The sequence below is a fragment of the Salvelinus namaycush genome, chromosome 13 (genome assembly GCF_016432855.1).
Source record: "Salvelinus namaycush isolate Seneca chromosome 13, SaNama_1.0, whole genome shotgun sequence".
In the NCBI taxonomy this organism is placed as follows: domain Eukaryota; kingdom Metazoa; phylum Chordata; class Actinopteri; order Salmoniformes; family Salmonidae; genus Salvelinus; species Salvelinus namaycush.
Genome location: NC_052319.1, coordinates 2,951,526 through 2,977,311, shown reverse-complemented (window position 1 = coordinate 2,977,311; position 25,786 = coordinate 2,951,526). Strand labels below are relative to the sequence as shown.

The 25,786-nt window shown below is 41.3% G+C and overlaps 1 protein-coding gene across 1 annotated transcript; it reads left to right on the top strand.

The window, feature by feature from the left end:
* Nucleotides 1-9,854: 9,854 nt before the first annotated feature.
* LOC120057726 (zinc finger protein 501-like) lies at nucleotides 9,855-22,592 on the top strand. Its single transcript, XM_039006207.1, has 3 exons — nucleotides 9,855-9,859; nucleotides 10,827-10,927; nucleotides 21,239-22,592. The coding sequence occupies exons 1-3, from the start codon at nucleotides 9,855-9,857 to the stop codon at nucleotides 22,354-22,356; spliced, it is 1,224 nt and encodes a 407-aa protein (XP_038862135.1). The 3' UTR covers nucleotides 22,357-22,592.
* The last annotated feature ends 3,194 nt before the right edge of the window (nucleotides 22,593-25,786 follow it).

The following is a 25,786-nucleotide window of genomic DNA, read 5'->3' as shown; positions in this document are numbered from 1 at the left end:
ATAGGCCCCTTTCTGTGTTGGCTAAAATTGGCGCATGATGGCGATGCACATGCAATTTGGTTGTAGAAACTCCTCCCTGCTAAACCGCTAGTTATGGATGTAGTATACAGTGGGGCAAAAAAGTATTTAGTCAGCCACCAATTGTGCAAGTTCTCCCACTTAAAAAGATGAGAGAGGCCTGTAATTTTCATCATAGGTACACTTCAACTATGACAGACAAAGTGAGAAAAGAAAATCTAGAAAATCACATTGTAGGATTTTTAATGAATTTATTTGCAAATTATGGTGGAAAATAAGTATTTGGTCACCTACAAACAAGCAAGATTTCTGGCTCTCACAGACCTGTAACTTCTTCTTTAAGAGGCTCCTCTGTCCTCCACTCGTTACCTGTATTAATGGCACCTGTTTGAACTTGTTATCAGTATAAAAGACACCTGTCCACAACCTCAAACAGTCACACTCCAAACTCCACTATGGCCAAGACCAAAGAGCTGTCAAAGGACACCAGAAACAAATTGTAGACCTGCACCAGGCTGGGAAGACTGAATCTGCAATAGGTAAGCAGCTTGGTTTGAAGAAATCAACTGTGGGAGCAATTATTAGGAAATGGAAGACATACAAGACCACTGATAATCTCCCTCGATCTGGGGCTCCACGCAAGATCTCACCCCGTGGGGTCAAAATGATCACAAGAACGGTGAGCAAAAATCCCAGAACCACACGGGGGGACCTAGTGAATGACCTGCAGAGAGCTGGGACCAAAGTAACAAAGCCTACCATCAGTAACACACTACGCCGCCAGGGACTCAAATCCTGCAGTGCCAGACGTGTCCCCCTGCTTAAGCCAGTACATGTCCAGGCCCGTCTGAAGTTTGCTAGAGAGGTTTGCTAGAGAGATATGGTCAGATGAAACCAAAATATAACTTTTTGGTAAAAACTCAACTCGTAGTGTTTGGAGGACAAAGAATGCTGAGTTGCATCCAAAGAAAACCATACCTACTGTGAAGCATGGGGGTGGAAACATCATGCTTTGGGGCTGTTTTTCTGCAAAGGGACCAGGACGACTGATCCGTGTAAAGGAAAGAATGAATGGGGCCATGTATCGTGAGATTTTGAGTGAAAACCTCCTTCCATCAGCAAGGGCATTGAAGATGAAACGTGGCTGGGTCTTTCAGCATGACAATGATCCCAAACACACCACCCGGGCAACGAAGGAGTGGCTTCGTAAGAAGCATTTTAAGGTCCTGGAATGGCCTAGCCAGTCTCCAGATCTCAACCCCATAGAAAATCTTTGAAGGGAGTTGAAAGTCCGTGTTGCCCAGCAACAGCCCCAAAACATCACTGCTCTAGAGGAGATCTGCATGGAGGAATGGGCCAAAATACCAGCAACAGTGTGTGAAAACCTTGTGAAGACTTACAGAAAACGTGTGACCTCTGTCATTGGCAACAAAGGGTATATAACAAAGTATTGAGATAAACTTTTGTTATTGACCAAATACTTATTTTCCACCATAATTTGCAAATAAATTCATTAAAAATCCTACAATGTGATTTTCTAGATTTTTTCCCCTCATTTTGTCTGTCATAGTTGAAGTGTACCTATGATGAAAATTACAGGCCTCTCTCATCTTTTTAAGTGGGAGAACTTGCACAATTGGTGGCTGACTAAATACTTTTTTGCCCCACTATCTGCCTGGAGCAAAAATGGTGAACGAAGATTTTAGTTTTCACAATCTATTCTGAATATTTCCGCGCAAGATCAGGAGTGCTACTCAACGAAACTCAAATTAAGCTCTGTGTCGCTATTTACTAATTCACCACCGTGAGAGAAACCTCAGGGGAGTTCTCATAGGCTGACAGCAAAAATAGCCTCCATTTTCAGGTGGCTTATGAGTGCATTTCACATTACTTTTGGATTATAATTGTAAGGCTCGCTTGAATCTCCTGCTTAATATGTTTGTGTTGTCACAAAATCAACTGTTTTACACTTAAACACTTCAACCAGTAAAATGCTCTTTGGCTAGCTTTGCCATCTCCCTGACAATGAGTGTTTGTACACTAAGTGTTTAACAAATTAACCCATAACTTCACCTAACAATAACATAGACCTAGAACTTTAAATCATTTAATATTTCAGGTGAAACATGGAATCTAAAATGTATTTGTCATGACATTTCATAACCTGATCACCAGATAATTTTGTGAATAATCCCACTAAGCTACTCTGTAATGTGTTGTCATTCTAAATGTCCTGAATAAAGGAAAATAGCTCTGTGTGTTGTACAATAGCCTATCCAGCAAGGAACAGTTCTCTACAAATTATGAGCTAAGTATCTCTGTGTGCAAACAGACTAACGAGACCCTACTGTAAATCAAGCAGACAATAACACATTATAAACATCAATTTGCTAGGGATGTTGGATCCAACGTGGAGCACGGCATAACTGTCTTTACCAGAGTAATGAATGAAGAAGCACTTTGGTTGTTGTTGCATGTCGTGATGTTTGTCATTTGACTAGAATTCAAAAAATTATTTCCTGGATCAGCTGATGATCGTTGAACATGTGACTGTAACTAAATAGCTACAGTATTAAGAATTACGTATAATTATTGAAGAAGCGCGTTAATGACAGTATCCATTTGGGTGTTGTCAATAACGTTAATGTGACTCTCGGTTAGAACCATTGGATTTTGCAAACTCTGAAATGATTTAGGATTTCTGTGCCCGTGAAAACTGTTTTCCCAGCGTAATATAAATAGACACTAAATGTTACGTAGGTAGAGTGCATTTCAGAGATCTGAATACAAAAAAACTGTACGAACAGGACAATAACCTAAACCACAAGGCCAAATCTACACTGGAGGAGCTTACCAAGATGACATTGAATGTTCCTGAGTGGCCTAGTTACAGTTTGGACTTAAATTGTCTTGAAAGTCTATGGCAAGACTTGAAAATGGATTTCTAGATCAACAACCAACTTGACAGAACATGAAGGATTTTAAAAATAATAATGAATATTCACATGAAGATCTGTCGCCTATTGGATGACATCACGACTTCCCATCAAGCCAACTCCTTGAAGGCCTTACTATGACATCACTCACTCCTTCTAGTTTGCAGTTGTTAAAAAAACACTATTTTGCTCAAAACATTTATTTGTTTCCCTTTAGTGTGCTTATACTTTGCTGTATTTATATATCACTTTTCAACAGATAAAGTTATTTTAAATATCACTGGAGGACGTCATGAACAATTCATACAGTACAAAAACATATTCAAGTGTAGAATGCCCTTTTAAAAATCACACATTAGTTCAACAACTGCAGAGTTTGTGCCCCTGTTTCATAAGATAGTACTCACTGTATTTACTGGTGTTAATCAGATCAATGTCCCTGTTTTATAAGATAGTACTCACTGTATTTACTGGTGTTAATCAGTTCTCCAGTCTGCTCTTCTTCGTCCTCCTCTAATGTGACAGTGATCTCCCCCTCTTCATCCTTCATTCCAAAAACGTCTTCATCTTCTACTCCAAAAACTGCATCTTCCTCCTTTTCTTTCACAGTAACATCCTCCTCCTCTTTCACCCTGAAGGCGTCTGTCACTGAAACGTCGTTCTCTTCTTCTTTCACGGTAACCGCCTCACTCTCTACTTGTTTTTGTATTGTAACATCCTCCTCTTTCACCAGAGCTTCTTTCTCCGTCCAGCAGATGCCCTCTTCTTTAGCAGGAGGAGGGTAGCTTAGTGAACTCATGGTCGGGGGTAATAGCTTGTTAGCATTAGCGACAAGACTAGAGTTAACTTAACCAGCCAGCTAGTTGACTTACAACGTAAATATTCAATTAAATGGGGTAGCTAGTTGTTTACACATAAGTATGTTTAAATCATAGTGGAAAATGAACCAGGAAATTGTCTAAAGAACCTGAATGTCCCGACTTTGTTGGCTAGCGAGCTACCGAGATGGCTGCAGTTGTTGAAGAAGCGTTCCGTCCACTAGAATATTCGTCACACTAGAAACATCGCCTGAAAAACGCATATCGTCATCTGCTGTCTGGAGGGAGTAAACGCAGTTGAGGAGGGAAAACTTTTTTTTCCTTCATTGAATGATAATATTATAAAGCAGTTTAGGGAAACGTTTTTTTCCTCTCCATTAAATATGCATATTATATCAACACGTACAAACAGCAACAAGTGTTGTTTGATTAGTTCAGATTTTTTTAATGAGAATTTATAACAAACTCTACATCTACTCCACATCTGTTTTTCTGATTCAGTCAAATAACTAGATATCAAAATAAGCACCTAGTTATTGATACCCGTGATAAAGATTAGCAAAATTGACTGTATAAAATAAATAAACTTTACCCACTACCAGGATATTTTAGCCCAAAACCTGGTTACCTCTGCTAGGAGGCTGAAACTTGGCCATAAGTGGATCTTCCAGCAAGACACATCAACATCCACGAAGAAACAGTTAATTGGGCACAAAATCAAAAATTTTCAATGGCCATCTCAGTCTTCGGACTTGAACTCCATTGAAAACCTGTGGTTTGAATTGAACAGGGCAGTCCACAAGCGCAGACAAAATAAATCAAGGACCTGGAGAGATTCTGTTTGGAGGAATGGTCAAGATCCCACCCAATGTGTTCTCTAATCTCATAAAACATTTCAGAGTCGTTATCCTCCCAAGGGGAGGGTGCTGGAGTATTGAAAACATGGGTGGCAATAATTCAGACCCCTACCTTTTGAGAATTACATGTTAAACTAAATCTCTGTCTCTGAGCAATTGTATTAGTATAAAATAATATAATTTCCCTTTTTTTTGGTGTAACAATACATCATGTAGATGTATATAGTGAACAGACTAGGTCTGTACTGCTCCTACATGGTGTAACAATACATCATGTAGATGTATATAGTGAACAGACTAGGTCTGTACTGCTCCTACATGGTGTAACAATACATCATGTAGATGTATATAATGAACAGACTAGGTCTATACTGCTCCTACATGGTGTAACAATACATCATGTAGATGTATATAGTGAACAGACTAGGTCTGTACTGCTCCTACATGGTGTAACAATACATCATGTAGATGTATATAGTGAACAGACTAGGTCTATACTGCTCCTACATGGTGTAACAATACATCAACGAACAGACTAGGTCTATACTTGTCACGTTCTGACCTTAGTTCCTTTTTTATGTCTTTATTTTGGTTTGGTCAGGGCATGAGTTGGGGTGTTTTTCTATGTTTGTTTTCTGTGTCTGTGTTTGTCAATACAGAACTGTTTCAGTCTCGGTCATTCTCTTTTTGTGTTGTCATTCAGTGTTCAGTTGTTTTCATTAAAATGGACACTTACCACGCTGCACATTGGTCCGATCTTTCATACTCGTCATCAGACGAGGACGAGTACCGTTACAATACTGCTCCTACATGGTGTAACAATACATCATGTAGATGTATATAATGAACAGACTAGGTCTATACTGCTCCTACATGGTGTAACAATACATCATATAGATGTATATAATGAACATACTAGGTCTATACTGCTCCTACATGGTGTAACAATACATCATGTAGATGTATATAACGAACAGACTAGGTCTACACTGCTCATATATGGTGTAACAATACATCATGTAGATGTATATAATGAACAGACTAGGTCTATACTGCTCCTACACGGTGTAACAATACATCATACAGATGTATATAACGAACAGACTAGGTCCATACTGCTCATACATGGTGTAACAATACATCATGTAGATGTATATAACTGACAGACTAGGTCTATACTGCTCCTACATGGTGTAACACTATATCATGTAAATGTATATAATGAACAGACTAGGTCTATACTGCTCCTACACGGTGTAACAATACATCATACAGATGTATATAACGAACAGACTAGGTCCATACTGCTCATACATGGTGTAACAATACATCATGTAGATGTATACTACCGCACAAAAGTTTGGGGTCACTTAGAAAATGTCCTTGTTTTTGAAAATCAAATTTTTTGTCCATTAAAATAACATCAAATTGTTCCGAAATACAGTGTAGACATTGTTAATGATGTAAATGACTATTGTAGCTGGAAACGGCAGATTTTTTCATGGAATATATTCATAGGCGTACAGAGGCCCATTATCAGCAACAATCACTGCTGTGTTCCAATGGCACGTTGTGTTAGCTAATCCAAGTTTATAATTTAAAAGGCTAATTGATCATTAGAAAACCCTTTTGCAATTATGTTAGCACAGCTGAAAACTGTTGCGCTGATTTAACAAAGCTTTTGTAAACAGTGTTGTTGCATAACAATCAGGCAGTAGAACAACAATAATCATCACCCTCTTGACCAATCTTCCCTCCCCTTAACATTGGGTTTGATTCAGACCCTGAGTGTGCCAGGTGGTCATTGGGTTTGATTCAGACCCTGCCAGTGTGTCAGGTGGACATTTGGTTTGATTCAGACCCTGCCAGTGTGTCAGGTGGACATTAGGTTTGATTCAGACCCTGCCAGTGAACCAGGTGGACATTGGGTTTGATTCAGACCCTGAGTGTGCCAGGTGGACATTAGGTTTGATTCAGACCCTGCCAGTGTACCAGGTGGACATTGGGTTTGATTCAGACCCTGTCAGTGTGCCAGGTGGACATTAGGTTTGATTCAGACCCTGCCAGTGTGTCAGGTGGACATTAGGTTTGATTCAGACCCTGCCAGTGTACCAGGTGGACATTGGGTTTGATTCAGACCCTGCCAGTGTACCAGGTGGACATTGGGTTTGATTCAGACCCTGCCAGTGTGTCAGGTGGACATTGGGTTTGATTCAGACCCTGCCAGTGTGTCAGGTGGACATTAGGTTTGATTCAGACCCTGCCAGCATGGCCAGAAATATATTCCAAGGTCAGTAACTTATAACCACAGAACCACCCCAGACCTTTCATGCATGACTAAAAACACCTAAGTATTATATTTACTGCCATGGTCTAGTTTGTCACTGCATCAGACACCATTCACAATGCTGGCTGGGGTACGAGTAAATCATGACATATTATTTCCTAACCATTCACAATGCTGGCTGAGGTACGAGTAAAACATGACATATTATTTCCTAACCATTCACAATGCTGGCTGAGGTACGAGTAAAACATGACATATTATTTCCTAACCATTCACAATGCTGGCTGAGATACGAGTAAAACATGACATATTATTTCCTAATTGTCAAAAATGGCAAGGCTTTACCTCGGTGGGCTTTTCCATTGTTGAGGAAAGCAGGAAGTGTTGTGAGTAACAGAACTGCCTGAGATGTGGGGGAAGGGAAGCTGCTCACTGATTGGCTGTAGTGACAAGGGTCGCTCCAAAAATCTATCACCATTTCAACTGACATGTCAAATTCTCCCCCAAATCTACCACTAATAGGCCAAGCCTCCACAGACCCTGTCTTGTATTGACAAACAGAACAAATCATTTGACATTCAAATATGTCATTTTAAATAGCTCAATTCAATCCAGCTGGGCCTTTTTAACACAGACTGTTGCTCCTGCTGTAGATGTTATGCCTTTGTACAGATCTAAGATCAGTTCTCCTCCACAATGCATATTCAGTACCGGTCAATTGTTTGGACACACCTACAAATTCAATGTTTTTTCTTTATTGTAGAATATTGTACATTGTAGAATAATAGTGAAGACAACACAACCATGAAATAACTCATATGGAATCATGTAGTAACCAAAAAAAGTGTTAAACAAATCAAAATATATTCTATATTTTATATTCTCCAAGTTTATCATTTTAAAAGGCTAATTGATCATTAGAAAACCCTTTTGCAATTATGTTAGCACAGCGGGAAACTGTTGTTCTGATTAAAGAAGCAATAAAACCGGCCTTCTTTAAACTATTTGAGTATCTGGAGCATCAGCATTTGTGGGTTCGATTACAGGCTCAAAATGGCCAGAAACAAATAATTTTCTTCTGAAAATCGTTAGTCTATTCTATTTCTGAGAAATTAAGGCTATTCCATGCGAGAAATTGCAAAGAAACTGAAGATCTCGTACAATGCTGTGTCCTACTCCCTCACAGAACAGCGCAAACTGGCCTAACCAGAATAGAAGGAGGCCCCAGTACACAACTGAGCAAGAGGACAAGTACATTAGTGTCTAATTTGAGAAACAGACGCCTCACAAGTCCTCAACTGGCAGCTTCATTAAATAGTACCCGCAAAACACCAGTCTCAACGTCAACAGTGAAAAGGCGACTCCGGGATGTTGGCCTTCTAGGCAGAGTTGCAAAGAAAAAGCCATATCTCAGACCGTTTAAAATAAAAGATTAAGATGGGCAAAATAACACAGACGTTGGGCAGAGGAAGATTGGAAAAAAGTGTTATGGACAGACGAATCTAAGTTTGAGGGGTTCGGATCACAAACAAGAACATTCGTGAGATCCAGAAAAATGAAAAGATGCTGGAGGAGTGCTTGACGCCTTCTGTCAAGCATGGTGGCTGGCAATGTGATGGTCTGTGGGTGCTTTGGTTGTGGTAAAGTGGGAGATTAATACAGGGTAAAAGGGATCTTGAAGAAGGAAGGCTATCACTCCATTTTGCAACGCCATGCCATACCCTGTGGACGGCTCTTAATTGGAGCCAATTTCCTCCTACAACAGGACAATGACCCAAAGCACAGCTCAAAACTATGCAAGAACTATTTAGGGAAGAAGCCGTCAGCTGGTATTCTGTCTATAACGGAGTGGTCAGCACAGTCACCGGATCTCAACCCTATTGAGCTGTTGTGGGAGCAGCTTGACCGTATGATACGTAAGAAGTGCCCATCAAGCCAATCCAACTTGTGGGAGATGCTTCAGGAAGCATGGGGTGAAATCTCTTCAGATTACCTCAACAAATTGACAACTAGATTACCAAAGGTCTGCAAGGCTGTAATTGCTTTAAATGGAGGATTCTTTGATGAAAGCAAGGTTTGAAGGACACAATTATTATTCCAATTATAAATCATTATTTATAACCTTGTCAACGTCTTGACTATATTTCCTATTCATTATGCAACTCATTTCATGTCTGTTTTCATGGAACACAAGGACATTTCTAATTGACCCCAAACTTTTGAGCGTCGTAGCGTAGCCTTTATGTTATCTACTAGAGCATCAAATCCATGCTGAATTGTGAGTAAATGGTGACTGGCTGAATGATTTATAAATAATAATGAGTAGTTATTTATGATGTAAGGTGATTTGTAGATCAGTCAGTTGGCAGTCGCCTGTGTAACAGTGTAGCTTCCGTCCCTCTCCTCGCCCCTACCTGGGCTCGAACCACGGACCCTCTGCACACATCAACAACTGACACCCACGAAGCATCGTTACCCCTCGCGCCACAAAAGCTGCAGCCCTTGCAGAGCAAGGGGAACAACTACTTCAAGGTCTCAGAGCGAGTGACGTCACCGATTGAAACGCTATTAGCGGGCACCACCGCTAACTAGCTAGCCATTTCACATCGGTTACCCTTGCAGTGTCGAACAAGCCCAATACCAAACCAATCAGGTGGTTGTTCGACGAAATGAAGCTTCAGAAGTCGTTAATCACGTGCTGCTGATAAAGTGAAACAGGCATCAGCACACTGCTTTGAAGTTTACAGTTTAGCGATTTCGACGCATGCCTCGTAGCTCCGGTATCAAACGTAACATCCCTACCGAAAAGTTGACAAAACAAAAAGGAGCAAGCAGGTTGATTTTCTCTTTCGTTTTGTGCCCACGGCAAGAAGGCACCAGAGCCTACAGTGCTAACGGCTTCCCTCTAGATAACACAACCACACAGTACATGGAAAGCATGAGGTGTGGCTAACATTTGCAAGCTTGAGCTAGCTACCGAGCTAGCATACAAACTCCGTAGCACAGAGTAGATCCTCCATATGACGTTGAGAAATAGTGCATTGTGGGTAGTTTCGATGATATCTGGAAATAAGTGAATAAATATGTAATAACGCAAAAACATAACTGTTTGTATATATAGGTAACCATATCTTCAATACAACTAAGTTACTAAGTCTTTAACCACACTGTGTTGTTACACTGGTGAGTAAAAACTCATGCTTCCTGCCGTTTAACTTTTTGTCTGAAAATGTAAATACATGTATACATTTTACTCAATTGCGTTACCCACTCCAGTCAGAAGATGGCGGTATGAGACTTTAAGGCAATGTTGCTGGTGTGACGTATAATCTAGTGGACGGAACGCTTCTTTCGACCGCAGCAACAGTTAGTCAGCCACCTCCGTAGCTTGCTAGACAAAATAGCAGAACCAATAAAGCTCTTTAGACGCTTTAGTGTATATTAGCCACTGTGCTTTAAACCTACTTCTGTCGTCTAGTTTGTTATCCGATTTAATTTCATATTTACGATGCTGTTGTTTTTAGTCATCTAGCGGGCTGGTTAAGTTAGCATTAGCCTAGCTAGCTAACATCCCGACCATGAGTTCACTAAGCTACTCTCCTCCTGCTGAAGAAGATGAGGTCTGCTGGACGGAGAAGGAGGCTCTCGTGAAAGAGGAGGAGGAAGAGAAGGATATTACAATACGAAAACAAGTAGAGGGTGAGTCTGTTACAATTAAAGAAGAAGAGAAAGACATTTCAGTTAAAGAAGAGGAAGACGCGTTCAGAGTGAAAGAGGAAGTTACAGTAAAGGAAGAGGCGTTCAGAGTGACAGTTAAAGAAGAGAAAGACGTGTTCAGAGTGAAGGAGGAGGAGGAGGATGCAGTTTTTGGAGTGAAAGAGGAAGAGGGAGAGATGACTGTCACATCGAAGAAGGAAGAAGAGGAGGAAACTGGATATCTGGGCCCGGTTTCCCAAACGCATCTTAAGGCATCCAATGGTTCTAATGATGAACTTGCACTGATTAACACTCGTAAGTACTGTCTTAAAAACAGAGGCACAAGCTCTACAATTGTTAACCTGATGTGTGAAAGGGGAAATATACAATTGCCACATCCACATTTTGACTTTAAATTATTTATTTCTAGCCATTGATTCTTGAATAATATAACACATGCCTCATGTGCTTAGTTCAACTGTTGTACCCCATCAGAACCCCAAATAAGCTTTTTTTACTCCAATGTTTAGAAACAATCTAAATGTAAACTAACACTGTATAGCCTCAACATGGTTAAAACTATAATGTTGATATCATGGATGGTCAGTCCTTGCATACATAGGTCTGTCTATGAATTTGAAACTAGTTACATTTCTCCAGCCTCATCCATCATCTTATTACCAATACAGTGGTGGAATTACAGCTTTGTTATTGTTTGAACTGCAGATTGTTTGATTGATGTGTGGCTTTTTTAAAGGGACATCCTTTAAAACAGAAACAAAATGGCTGCCCAGAGACCTGAGCTGTGTTTGAATACTCATACTAACCATACTATTTGTGAAGTAAATTGAGTATATATGTAACAGTTTAACTTTATGGCGTGCCCCGACCCGGGCGCGAACCAGGGACCCTCTGCACACATCAACAACAGTCACCCACCGCTCCACAAAGGCCGCGGCCCTTGCAGAGCAAGGGGAACCACTACTTCAAGGTCTCAAAGCAAGTGACGTAACCGATTGAAACGCTATTAGCGCGCACCACCGCTAACTAGCTAGCCATTTCACATCCGTTACATATAGTATGCTTATTTGTCATAGTATGATATAGTTAGTATGCCAAAAGTTCCTGGATGTCGTACTACATTTGCCAAAATACAAAGTATACATGCAGAGGACACTATTTCTGTGCTTTTGGGCCCATAATGCAATTCTTCAGGAAATGGGCGTGGCTTTAACGTTTTCAGATTTGAAGAAAATTGCGGAAAATATGCAGCCGAAGTCCAACGAGAGAGCGGATACAAATGAACTTCTTTAACTAATTATGACAAATGTTGAGCAATGTAATAAAGTAAAGACTTTTCAAATAAGTTATGTTACATGTTATTTTAGCTACATTATCCTTACAAACCGCATAGCATATCTTTACAGCCATATGTACCAGTATGTCAGCTAGCTACCTAACGTTAGTTGGCTACAAACTTGCCAGTATATTAACTATATTCTAACTAACTACCCAACGTTTATTGACCTGATTATTCACGTCGTTCTTAGTCGTTGTGCTTTCTCATTGGACATTTAATTTGGGTGCATTCATAAATTTGCTCTGGCTATCTACTCCGATTTCAGAGCACTCTCGTCTGAGTACCAGAGAGCAGAATAATGAATTTACTAGCGCTCAACACCCGTTGAATATGTCCAGGTGTCAGTAAACGTCTGCAAAAAAGCTCAAATTAAATTGTTGCCAGCAGCACAGTTAGTCACCAACGCTCTGGATAACATGAAAACAGCCTAACCAGCTCTGCTAGTGCAAGTAAAATGGTAAGAGTGAGGTTTTATCTCATTTGTGTCTAGCAAGCTATTCAGCGTTAGCCAGTTAACTTGGGTGCTTTACTGTCGTTGTGAGGTCAGAACGCTTGGATTGACCCTACTCCTCAGCCATACAGTGCTTGTTTACAAACAGTGGCGTTATACGAGTTCATGTTTTGGTTTCTGGTGGGTTAATACAGTTGAAACATTTGAGGCATTTATAAGTTATATTTTTCAAGAATCAATGGATATATAGTAGATGGGTCTTTCTATAACTGCCAGTGAAGATTTCCTGTGGGGGTCAAATTGTTAGTGCTGTTGATAAGTCATTGTATAATATTCTGGCAATTATTTTCTTAGCAAGGTGTTGCTAAAATAATGCTAGCGGGCTAGCTAGCTTGCTAAATGTATTAAGAGTCAGCACAAACGTAATTAGCTAAAACTGCCTGGTACCAGTGCTGGTGTAGGCCTAGATAAGCATGTTTGTGCAGCGGTATCTTATCAGAGAAGTATGAATATGTTGGCTAGCTAGCCGGCTACATGAAGTAAGAAAACATGTAATGTAACATCTAATTAGGGTCACCTGGAAACACTGACCAACACTTTGGTTCCTACCATGTCTTCTTCTCTGAGGTGTATTGTCAAACTACACTCATCAGGTGTATTGCTGCCCCCTACTGTACGGGGTTGTAAAAAATACCCCCAAAACAAATATGGTTTTGGATGAACAAATCATACTAATTACAAAAAATTAAATAAAAAATAAACAGTTTGACTAGTGCAATTTCTTACTTGCACTATAAACACAACAAAGTCCACCTTCTTCACTATTAGTGTGTTGGGATCCTTCTCCTGCATGGCTTCACTGCAGACTGTGGGACATCCACTACCTTCTCCTCTCTCTTCACTCCTTCAGCTATTTTCACTGCCTCCACATAGGACACCTGCTGGATAGACCAGATCCTAGCTACTGTGACATCCTTCATCCGTACATGGCACTCCGGGAACTTGGGAACGTGATTCCCATCACAATTACAACATGCTTCATCTGACATATTTATTCCTTCAGCAAACACTTGCAACATGTCCAAACTTTTTACGATTGTAACATTGCAATGGCTTCTGTATATCTCACTTACCCAGGTTTCATAAGTTGGGAGAATCACTTACCAAACTACAGTAAAACCTTCCATCTATCATTTGTTTTAATCAACGTGTGTCTACCTGAAATGTTATCCCTAAACCACAATAAGCTTTCTCCTTTTGTGCTGTTGACACACAATCAGCATCATACCACTCTTGGTCACTCGAACCGATTCCACTTTACCCAATTCATCCTTCATCATCTTTGAGACTGCAAACAGGTCACCCAAAAAACATCCTTGCTGATAATTCCCACTCCAACCATAAACTGCTGTTCATTACCAACTTTAGCCTTTTTCACTCCACTGTTCTTCACCATCGTCCACTCAGTCTCAACAACTGTGCGGGGGCACCGGTTAGTTGAGGTAATATGTACATGTAGGTAGAGTTAAAGTGACTATGCATAGATGATAACATCAGAGAGTAGCAGCAGTGTAAAAAGGTGGGGGGGGGGGGCAATGCAAATAGTCTGGGTAGCCATTTGATTAGATGTTCAGGAGTCTTATGGCTTGGGGGTAGAAGCTGTTTAGAAGCGGTAGCAGGGAGAACAGACTATGACTAGGGTGGCTGGAGTCTTTGACAATTTTTAGTGCCTTCCTCTGACACAGCCTGGTATAGAGGTCCTGGATGGCAGGAAGCTTGGCCCCAGTGATGTACTGGGCCATTCGCACTACCCTCTGTAGTGCCTCGCGGTCAGAGGCCGAGCAGTTGCCATACCAGGCAGTGATGCAACCAGTCAGGATGCTATTGATGGTGCAGCTGTAGAACCTTTTGAAGATCTGAGGACCCATGCCAAATCTTTTCAGTCTCCTGAGGGGAAATAAGATTTGTTGTGCCTTTTTCACAACTCTCTTGGTGTGCTTAGACCATGTGAGTTTGTTGGTGATGTGGTGACCTGCTCCACTACAGCCTCGTCGATGAGAATGGGGGCGTGCTCAGTCCTCTTTTTCCTGTAGTCCACAATCATCTCCTTAGTCTTGATCACGTTGAGGGAGAGGTTGTTGTACTTGCACCACACGGCCAGGTCTCTGACTTCCCAATAGTCTTGTCGTTGATCAGGCCTACCACTGTTGTGTCATCGGCAAATTTAATGATGGTGTTGGAGTCGTGCCTGGCTGTGCAGTCATGAGTGAACAGGGAGTACAAGAGGGGACTGAGCACGCATCCCTTAGGGGCCCCTGTGTTGAGGATCAGCGTGGCGGCCCGTCAGGAAGTCCAGGATCCAGTTGCAGAGGGAGGTGTTTAGTCCCAGGTTCCATAGTTTATTGATTAGCTTTGAGGGCATGATGGTGTTGAACGCTGAGCTGTAGTCAATGAATAGCATTTTGACATGGGTGTTCCTTTTGTCCAGGCGGGAAAGGGCAGTGTGGAGTGCAATAGAGATTGCATCATCTGTGGATCTGTTTGGGTGGTATGCAAATTGGAGTGGGTCTTGGGTTTCTGGGATAATGGTGTTGTGAGCCGTGACCAGCCTTTCAAAGCACTTCGTGGCTACAGACGTCAGTGCTACGGTTCGGTAGTCATTTAGGCAGGTTACCTTAGTGTTCTTGGGCACAGGGACTATGGTGGTCTGCTTTAAACATGTTGGTATTACAGACTCGGACAGGAAGAGGTTGAAAATATCAGTGAAGACACTTGCCGGTTGGTCAGCGCATGCTCGCAGTACACATCCTGGTAATCTGTCTGGCCCTACGGCCTTGTGAATGTTGACCTTTTTAAAAGTCTTACTCACATCGGTTGCGTAGGGCGTGATCACACAGTCTTCCGGAACAGCTGGTGCTCTCATGCATGTTTCAGTGTTATTTTCCATAGTTTAGCTCTTTTGTCACTGGGCATCTATCGGCTGTGCTTCCCTTTGTAGTCTAATGGTTTGCAAGCCCTGCCACATCCAACGAGCGTCAGAGCCAGTGTAGTACGATTGGATCTTAGTCCTGTATTGACACTTTGCCTGTTTGATGGTTTGTCGGAGGGCATAGTGGGATTTCTTATAAGCTTCCGTGTTAGAGTCCCACTCCTTGAAAGCGGCAGCTCTAGCCTTTAGCTCAGTGCGGATGTTGCCTGTAATTCATGGCTTCTGATTGGGGTATGTACGTACGGTCACTGTGGGGAAGACGTCATCGATGCACTTATTGATGAAGCCAATGACTGTTGTGGTGTACTCCTGAATGCCATCGGAGGAATCCAGGAACATATTCCAGTCTGTGCTGCAAAACAGTCCTGTAGCTTAGCATCTGCTTCATCTGACCACTTTCTTATTAATGGAGTCACTGGTGCTTCCTGCTTTAATTTTTGCTTGTAAGCAGGAATCAGGAGGATAAAATTATGGTCAGATTTGCCAAATGAAGGGGGGGGGGAGCTTTGTATGCATCTCTGTGTGTGGAGTAAAGGTGGTCCAGAGTTGTTTTCCCTCTGGTTGCACATTTAACATGCTGATAGAAATTTGGTAAGACGGATTTAAGTTTCCCTGCATTAAAGTCCCTGGCTACTAGGAACACTGCCTCTGGGTGAGCGTTTTCCTGTTTGTTTATGGTGGAATACAGCTCATTCAATACGGTCTTAGTGCCAGCCTCAGTCTGTGGTGGTATGTAAACAGCTACGAAAAATACAGATAAACTCTCTAGATAGATTGTGTGATCTACACCTCAGGCGAGCAATAGCTCGAGGCTTCCTTAGATATCGTGGACCATCTGTTATTTACAAAATACATAGTCTGCCGTCCCTTGTCTTACCAGACGCCGCTGTTCTATCCTGCCGGTGCAGCGTATAACCATCCAGCTGTATGTTGATAATGTTGTCGTTTAGCCACGGCTCCGTGAATCATAAGATATTACAGTTTTGAATGTTCCGTTGGTAGTTTAGTCTTTGAAGTCATCAATGTTATTTTCCAAAGATTGCACGTTTGCTAGCAGAATGGAAGGAAGTGGGGGTTTATTCGATCACCTACGAATTCGCAGAAGGCAGCCTGCCCTTTGGCCCCTATTTCTCCGCCTTCTCTTCACGCAAATAACGGGGATCTGGGCCTGTTCTCGGGAAAGCAGTATATCATTCACCTCGGGCTCGTCGGACTCGTTAAAGGATAAAAAGGATTCTGCAAATCTGAGGTGAGTAATCGCAGTTCTGATGTCCAGAAGTTATTTTCGGTCATAAGAGACGGTAGCTACAACATTATGTACAAAATAAGTAAAAAAATAAGTTGCAAAGAAACAATAAAAAAAAAACACAATTGGTTGGGAATACGTAAAACGTCAGCCTTGCTCTCTGGCTCCATCTTAAAGACAGTTATGCCATGCTCCACGTTGGATCCAACCTCCCTAAACAAATTGATGTTTATAATGTGTTATTGTCTACTTGATTTCCAGTAGGGTCTCGTTAGTCTGTTTGGACACAGAGATACTTAGCGCATAAAGTGTAGAGACTTTTTCCTTGATGGATAGGCTATTGTACAACATACAGAGCTATTTTCCTTTTTTCAGGACATTTAGAATGACAACACATTATCGAGTAGCCTAGTGGGATTATTCACAAAATTATCTGGTTATGAAATGTCATGACTAAGACATTTTTAGTTTCCGTTTTTCACCTGAAATATTCAATGATTTATAGTCCTAGGTCTATGTTGTTGTTAAGTTAAGTTATGCGTCCTACAGTAGGTGTATGTTGTTGTTAGTTGAAGTTATGGGTCCTACAGTAGGTCTATGTTGTTGTTAGGTGAAGTTATGGGTCAATTTGGCATACACAAAGTGTACAAACACTCATTGTAAGGCTGATGGAAAAGCTAGCCAAAGAGCATTTTACTTGTTGAAGTATAATGCAGTTGACTTGCGGCAATAACACAAACATTATATTAAGCAGGAGATTCAAACGAGCCTTACAATTATAATCCAAAGTTGTAATATTCAGAACACTGTGAAAAACCAGAACCTTCATCCAAAACTAGCGGTTCCGCATTAGCGTTGTCGGGGTAGGTGCCTCTTTGGCTTATTGGTGAAATCAGCTGTCAGACAATATCTTCTTTAAGTAAATCAATCAAACCTTTATTTAATGTAATTGCAGACAGAAGTTGACAACAGGAACATAACGCATGTTTCCGAGTAAGGGCACAGCTGATTTTATACATGTGATCACTCCCTAGTGGTCTGATCACCTACGTCAATGTATGTGTGTATCAATAAGCTGAGGTTACCTTATAAGGCAACCTAGTACAGTAGCTTCTCTGAATTTCTTAGAATTGTCCACTGTCACACAAGAACAAAATGTCAAAACCAGACAGTGGTTACTTCTCTTTATCTAGTTTCGGTCTGACTCAGACCTAGCCTGCAAGCACTCTCTCACAACAGCCAGGGCTTAACCACAAATACTAATATAGATGCTTGTGCAACGTATAGTGGCAGAGTTTTTAGACACATAGCAACAGTATCGTATTATAAGGCCTGCAGCAAAACATATGGATCTTAAAGTCCCCTTAATCAATAATGGGGAGGGTCTTTGGGACCCACCCCCTACATTCCCCCCGCTGAGACTAATAAGTCTCACAGGTTCAATCATAATATTCTCCTCTGAAATCAAACAGAGTTGGCAAAACCCCAGGATCCATTTGATCCCAGCCTGCTAAAGGGAGAAACAACTCCTGAGGTTCCTGGAATGCTGCTGGGGTGAGTCTGACTATATTCCCATTCCTCCTGAGTCCTGGGAAGAACCTCATGAGTTGGATGGACAATGGGATTAAGAGAAACCAGAAATGTACCTGTCTCACCTTCAGCATGATTTGTATCAGCTTCCACCAACACCATCACTCCAGCATGTTCAAGAGCAGTTACAGTCATTCTCTTACAAATACAAACAGTAGCCAAAATCACCAATCCTCCTACAAGTACAGGAATAAACAATGAAAACAAAGTTAACATAACTTTCCCCATTACGGTTCCAAATTTAGCATTAAACCAGTCACCAGTTTTGTCAAAGACAGATTTTTCTGATTTTGAGAGTTTTACTAAAATCAGCAATCATATCAATTATCGCAGTCATATTCTCAGAGGAGTTAGGGAGGAGCATAACACAATTTTCAGGATCAATAATACCTAGTACGTTAGTGTCCTCCTTCCTTCGCCAAAAGATAATCTAAAGCCAACTCATGGCGGCTGACGACTGCTTTCAGATTTTCGACATCTAATGAGAGTTGGCTAAATCCTGGGATTGTTAAACTCATATGGGCCTGTAAAGAATAGGTTCAATTATTCACCCACTTTCCCAGGACAGCCACACCCCAGCAGGGTATGACTGACATACCAAGAATCTCAACCGGGCGTAGGACATGACCATAGGCTTCCTAATTGTTTGGGATGAGTCGTTTGGCACGCTTCAGTTCCCAGGAGTTGGTTTTACCTGTCTCATTGAAAAGATGGGTGACTGGAATTCTTAACATATACATTTCTGTTCTCCCCAAATAATAACACCCCCCCCATCCAGGAGGTAAAGTGAGGTATCCCTGTCATACCCACATCCATCCAAAAGGTGCTGCCATGCCTTCCTTCATCCTGGAAAAGTTTACACCTGTCACCTGTTGCATTACCCATATGCCAGATGTGTTCCCCTTCCCCTGTAATCCTATGTACGTCACTGCTTTCACCCATTTATTATTCTCCACATCCCCGTCCACAAAGGGAACGAGTAGGATTTGGAGAACAATAAATACCCTGCATGTGTATTTCCATGGTTGCGATTTTCTTGTTTCACAACCATAGTGTGTGTATGATGGTGTCCTCGACATCTGATGACTCTTTGGGTTCTGTGGCTGAACCCTCTGTTGGTTCTTCTGGCCTTTGGTCTCGGCCCTCTGGCTATGGTCTTCCCCGTTTCTCCTCTGGCTCCTCCTCATCGGTGGATCTCAGCCTCTTTTGTTGCCATGGTCACCTGGAAGGGTCCCATCCATCTTGGCTGGTTCCATTTTCTCTTATGGACTTGCAGTTTGACCCAGTCTCCAACGTTTATGGGAAGCTCGTCAGGGTCTTCACCTGGGGGAACCTCGTTTGCTTTACTAGTGTGAGAGTGGAGAAAACTTACAACAGAGGTTAGTTCCTTCATGTACTCAAGATGGTCACACTGTCTCAGTTATTTCTATCTGTCGGTCAGTCATAGGTCTCACCCCTGGAATATTCATTGGTCATCTTGTTAACATCTCATAAGGTGTACCTTTGTTAAGGCTGCTGCACATTTTCATGAGGACAAGGGGCAAGCATTCCACCCAGCTCATTTTTGTGGAATGGCAGGCTTTTGCAAGCCCCCTTTGATCATCTAATTAACCCTCTCTGTAATCCCGTTACTCCACGGGTGATAGATGGACTCAAACTTCTGGTCAACAACACCCATCATTTTGGCCACTTGGGCAACCACATCTCCTATGAGATGGGTCCCATTGTCTGCAGACAAAACCTCAGGCACTCCCAACCTGAGTATAATTTCCCTGACTAGCAATTCTGCAACTGTTCACGCGTCGCAGTTGGTGGTGGGAAATGCTTCCACCCACCTGGTGGGAAATGCTTCCACCCACCTGGTGAACCTGTCAATTATCACCAGGCAGTATCTCTTTCTTTCTTTTCGCTCTATCATGTCTATGAAATCTATAGCAAGGTGGACAAAAGGTCATTTTGGAGTGGGGAACTTCCCTGGTTGCAGTGGAGTTCCCATGTCTATGTTATATAATAAACACGTCGTGCAACAATAAATTAACTTTCTAAATATATATCTTTTTTCACGTGCTGATTCAAATTTTTGGCAAAACCATTGGGCCGAAATCTTCTCCACCATATCCCCCTTTGACGAATGGCTCACACCATGAGCCAATCGGCAAACAGTAGAGATCATGATTGATGGTTAACAGGGCATGCCAGACAAAAGATGTAGCCATAAGCCAGACCTATTAGTAAACCCTCTTGCTCTCCAAACCCCACTAGCATATGCTGAGTCTGAGTAGACAGTAAGGGCCTTCCCCCAATTCACAAGCTGAAAAGCACATACCCTACAGGCACCAGGTTCACGGGTGTGACTGATGTGACTGTGGGGGAGCTGCAGGCTGTGGTTGTGGTGAGCCTGTAGAAACAACTTTGAGCAGCCATCATATTGTGAGTAAAACCACCACTTCCTGTCTCGATCTGTGCAAGCTGGGCCTTCTTCAGTGCAGTGTCCTCCTTTTCTTGCTCTCTGAATAGGTCACACATTGTACTTTTCTTTTGCTTCTGTAGTAAATTGTGTTTTTTACAGGCGGCCATATGTCTAGGATCTTCCAGTCTGTTCCTTTTTGTGGAGTGAATTGACGTGGCGAGGGAAAACTCGCTCCAGGAACTGTGCATTCTTTTTTCATCCAATTCTATTGTTCTCATGCCGCTTTTTGCTGCTGTTGTGTCTTCCACCGCCTTCATCTGAGTCACCTTGAGGATAATTGTGGTTGCATCTCCATTTTCTTCTGTCCGTGGTATGAGAGGGTAGATTTGTGTATAGTCACCCGGGGGTCCTCTGGGTTGATTTTCATAGGGCGGCAAATAATTGTCAAATAATTTAACAGACGTCATTTGTTGTACAACTTCATGGCCCTGCTCTGGGCATCACCTTTTACCTCAAATAAACAGTGGATTTCTGCTGTTGTGGGCCTTTAACCATCTGTCTGACTTTGTTGTTCACACAGGAGAGAGATGTGACTATCGTGGATCCTCTGTGGAGCCTCAACAACATAATGATGCTGACGAGGCAGAGAAGAGTCTCTCCACAACAGAACACCTAAAGAAAAACCAGCGGAGACCCACAGGAAAGAAACCTCATTGCTGCTCTGATTGTGGGAAACATTGCAAATATTCATCAGACCTTAAAATACACCAGCGTGTACACACAGGAGAGAAATCTCACCACTGTTCAGATTGTTCAACATCACAGATTTTGAAGCTGCAGCAGAGAACACACACAGGAGAGAAATCTCATAGTTGTAATCAATGTGGGAAGAGTTATTTAAGGTTAAAATCACTAAAAGTACACATGAGAATTCACACTGGAGAGAAACCTTATAGCTGTGATCAATGTGGAAAGAGTTTTGTTCAATCTAGCGATCTGACAGTACACCAGAGAACACACACTGGAGAGAAACCTTTTAGCTGTGATCAATGTGGGAAGAGTTTTATTGCATCTAGCAATCTGACTATACACCAGCGGACACACACAGGAGAGAAGCCTTATAGCTGTAATCAATGTGGGAAGAGTTTTATTACATCTAGCCAGCTGACTTCACACCAGCGAGTACACACAGGAGAGAAATTTTACCACTGTTCAAATTGTTGGAAAAGCTTTTCAACGTCACAGACGTTGAAGCTGCACCAGAAAACACACACAGGTGAGAAACCTTACAGCTGTGATCAGTGTGGGAAGAGTTTTATTACATCTGGCAATCTGACTATACACCAGCGGACACACACAGGAGAGAAACCTTATAGCTGTAATGAATGTGGGAAGAATTTTAATACATCTAGCCATCTGACTACACACCAGAGAGTACACACAGGAGACAAACCTTATAGCTGTGATGAATGTGAGAGGAGTTATACTGCATCTAGCCATCTGACCAGACACCAGCGAGTACACACAGGAGAGAAACCTTATAGCTGTGATCAATGTGGGAAGAGTTTTACTACATCTAGTGATCTGAAGGTACACAAGAGAACACACACAGGAGAGAAACCTTATAGCTGTGATCAGTGTGAAAAGAGATACACTCGTAAAAGATTTCTGATCAAACATCAGAAAATACATACATGAAGGAGTTATTTGGTGAGATCAATGAAATAACAATTTAGAATGTTTTTAACATTGTATTTGGAGTTTTTTAAGGAATTTCACAATGTAGAACCCTAAACGTTTGCCCCATTCAATATATTTCAGCATGATAGGGATATTAGCCTAGGGAAAAATCCAGGCTCTGAAATGGAAGAGTACTATTTATGTGATTTAACAAAAAGTGAGTTACACTTATCACGTTGGTGACCCACTTGAATCAAAATGGAACACTTCAAAATGTAGCTAGCTGTTTACCACGTTGGTGACCCACTTGAATCAAAATGCAACTCTTCAAAATGTAGTTAGCTGTTTACCACGTTGGTGACCCACTTGAATCAAAATGCAACACTTCAAAATGTAGCTAGCTGTTATCTTCAAATTGTCCTCTAACCAGTGATGTACACATTATTCCCAGATTCCGTGTCGTTTTTGAGCTGTTAGTTTTAACAGGGTGTGCAACCTCATCTCCCTCCTCTCGCACAATTGATTTGAACATGATATCGATGAGTGATGACAAATAAGTGTTGCGTTCCATTGTTTAGCGACCCCTACATTTAAATGCATCACTCCAAAATGTAGCTGACTGTCATGTGTTATTATTCCATGCATCACCATTAAGTGAATTGTTGCCAACTCAAAATTAACAAAGGGGTGTACATTTGGTTTTGATATTTCATATTTACAATTCATGTAACATTTAGTAATCATCATTATTTATGCAACCAACTAATAATTTTCGGGTATAATTATATTGACATTGTTGCCCTGCTTTTATAATATCAGGGTTAATTCTCACACGTGCCAACCCAAATGTACTAGAGCATGACATTGGGGACTAGGCCCTGATCCAACAACATGCCTACCGAGTGAACCCTGAAAAGAGAGAACTCCGCAGTGAGGTGGAAAGTTACTACGGATATTGCAGGAGTATCCTCTTGAAATCAGACATGTCCGTGGTAAGGACAACTTGGTTGCTGATTGTCTCAAGGGTGGGCAGTCAAAAAGATTTGTGTTTTGCGTTTAGCCAGTGCGTTACCATGGATGCCAATTGATTTTGACTGCACTTTTTCTGTATTGGAGATGAGTTTTGTTTGGGCTCGTTTCAAGGGGACGAGAGTTCTAGAAGCAAGCCATTACATTGTAGAAAAATATATTTAGAATTACATGTTTTTTTAAATATATATTTTTTATTGTTGTCAGCCAGGTGTTACAGGCTTTGGTTTTTGCATTTATGTTTTGAGGTTGGACTTTAGCACGTATAGCTCGTTAGCACGTAGGGGGCACTGATTGGTGTCACCTCGTTAGTCAGTATGTGTTAAACCTGTGCTGTCTTGTCCATCTCGTTAGTGGGAAGGTGTTTCACCTGAGCTGGTCCAGGTTCTATTTAAGAGTGTCTGGCCCAGTGCTCCAGTTGTCTTGATAGATGTGGACAGTCAACCCTTTTAGTTGCGCTAACCTTTTGGTTTACTTCCTGTCTTTAAGTTTGGTGTGGGTTTTTATTTTGTTTGCCTCTTGGGCAGATTTAGTGGGTCTCATGGTGGGTGTCTTTTAGGTCTAGTCAACTTCCAGTGGACACCCCCATAGTGTCTTTCAGAACCCCTCCTAAAAAACAAGCCTATATTTTGGATTGGATATTGCATCCAATTAATATTTTAATCAATGCTCATTAGTCTTTCAGTTTAGTCTTATGTTTGTATACTAAATATTTGTTTATTTTCCGTTTTTTCCTATGAAGCCTTTGTGTTGCATGCATGTCTGAAATGTACTGTATAAATAAAGCTTGATTTGATTTGAACATATTGTAAGACAAATGAACCCAATGACCGACCAATCAAGACTCATGTCAAACCCATGAACAAATATGTGTAAAAGCAACAAGTATCTTGGTCCATCTTAGTATGAAAAACAGTACCAATCCCACTTTCCAGCCTGCTGAAGGCGTGATGGAGTGGTAAACACCACCTCCGGCTCTACCAGGGGCTTGAGGTGGTCTCCCACAGCTCTGATATTCTCATGTTCTGTGGCCTTGCCGTTCCATTTCTTGACTGCCCCTGCAACACAGAAACACATTTAGTCATATTATATACAACTCTCAAAGTAATGGATATGGAGCATCTATGGCCTCAGTTACACATGGCACCTAAATGTGACTTCTGTCATCCGATCACTCCAAGCTGCATTAGATTCAGATCTACCAGGATGGGCTTTTGACATAGTCTGGATGCAGTCAGGCCACTGAATATGCATAAGCAATGTAAAGAGATGTGAGGAAAAGTACTTTCTTCACAAATGACCTTCATAATATCAAAGAACAAATGTGTGTGCCTGAGGGGAAATTAACTTTCATACAGCCACAAGGGGTGAGAAATTACACCAATATCAGTGGACAGTCAATCATGCCAGCCTCTTTTTGAAAGGCCTTTACTTATGACTTAAACAGATTCATTTTCTACCCAGCTTATTAATTAATGCTGTGGGGTAAGTCAGGTGTTTCTTGGTGGGCTTAAACAAATCTACTGTGAAACAAAAATGTACACTCTACACACATGTTTATTGACTTAAAAAAAGACCACAGTAACATGACAGATATAGTAGAGATGATACAAAAATCTACAACTCAGAAGTATTATTAAAAATGTGTAAGAAATTGAAATACATAATATATGTACCCCATCTCAATTTTCACAAGAGACATATTACATGGTTTTATTCAAAAACCCTAGAGACAAACTACAAATTAAACTCTAGCTCAGCAGATGTACCCGGGAAGGAAATCCTACTTTATGGAGAGCTATGATGACGCTACCAAAGCGCAATTTTCTTATTTAATCGTGGATTTAAAAAGCAAATACTCCAGAACACCTGTCTTCTGTATATGCCTAGTTTTGTATATAAAAACATCAGTGACTCTTTGCTATGAGGTCATGTATGTCAATTTGTTGCTCTCTTTGCCTTTATACATCCCTTTGACCTACTGTAAACTCCCTCGGTTGTTAACATCTACAATAATAATTAGACGTACGAGTCAGAGTTATCATACCCAGTGTCAGGGTTTGCTAACTCTGGAAATTCCTTTGGTCTGTACAGAGTTAGGTAAATCAGCTCTTTGCCCCTTACATGGGTCATAATCTCCAAGCTGCTCTAAACGTTGATGTTTTGGTGTCTCTAGGTTAATCTCTAGACTGTTGAATGAGGCCTGTTACAACTTTCTTACGAAACCTTTAAAGGGAGTTTGTGAAACCATTCAGTCATGGATGTATGTAAAACATATTTAACACGTATTGCATGTTACAGAAGACTCCTGTTGTACATTGAATCGCCACTCATCCCTGTTACATCTTGATGTGATGTTTCTCTATGTATGTACATGTTTCTAATCCACATAGTGTGAATATTGTTTTCCATAAAGTTA

Bases quoted from the DNA above. Each gene is read 5' to 3' on its own strand.
- LOC120057726 (XM_039006207.1), top strand. The intron at 10,928-21,238 runs GTAAGTACTGTC...TTGTTCACACAG, and splicing joins ACTTGCACTGATTAACACTC to GAGAGAGATGTGACTATCGT.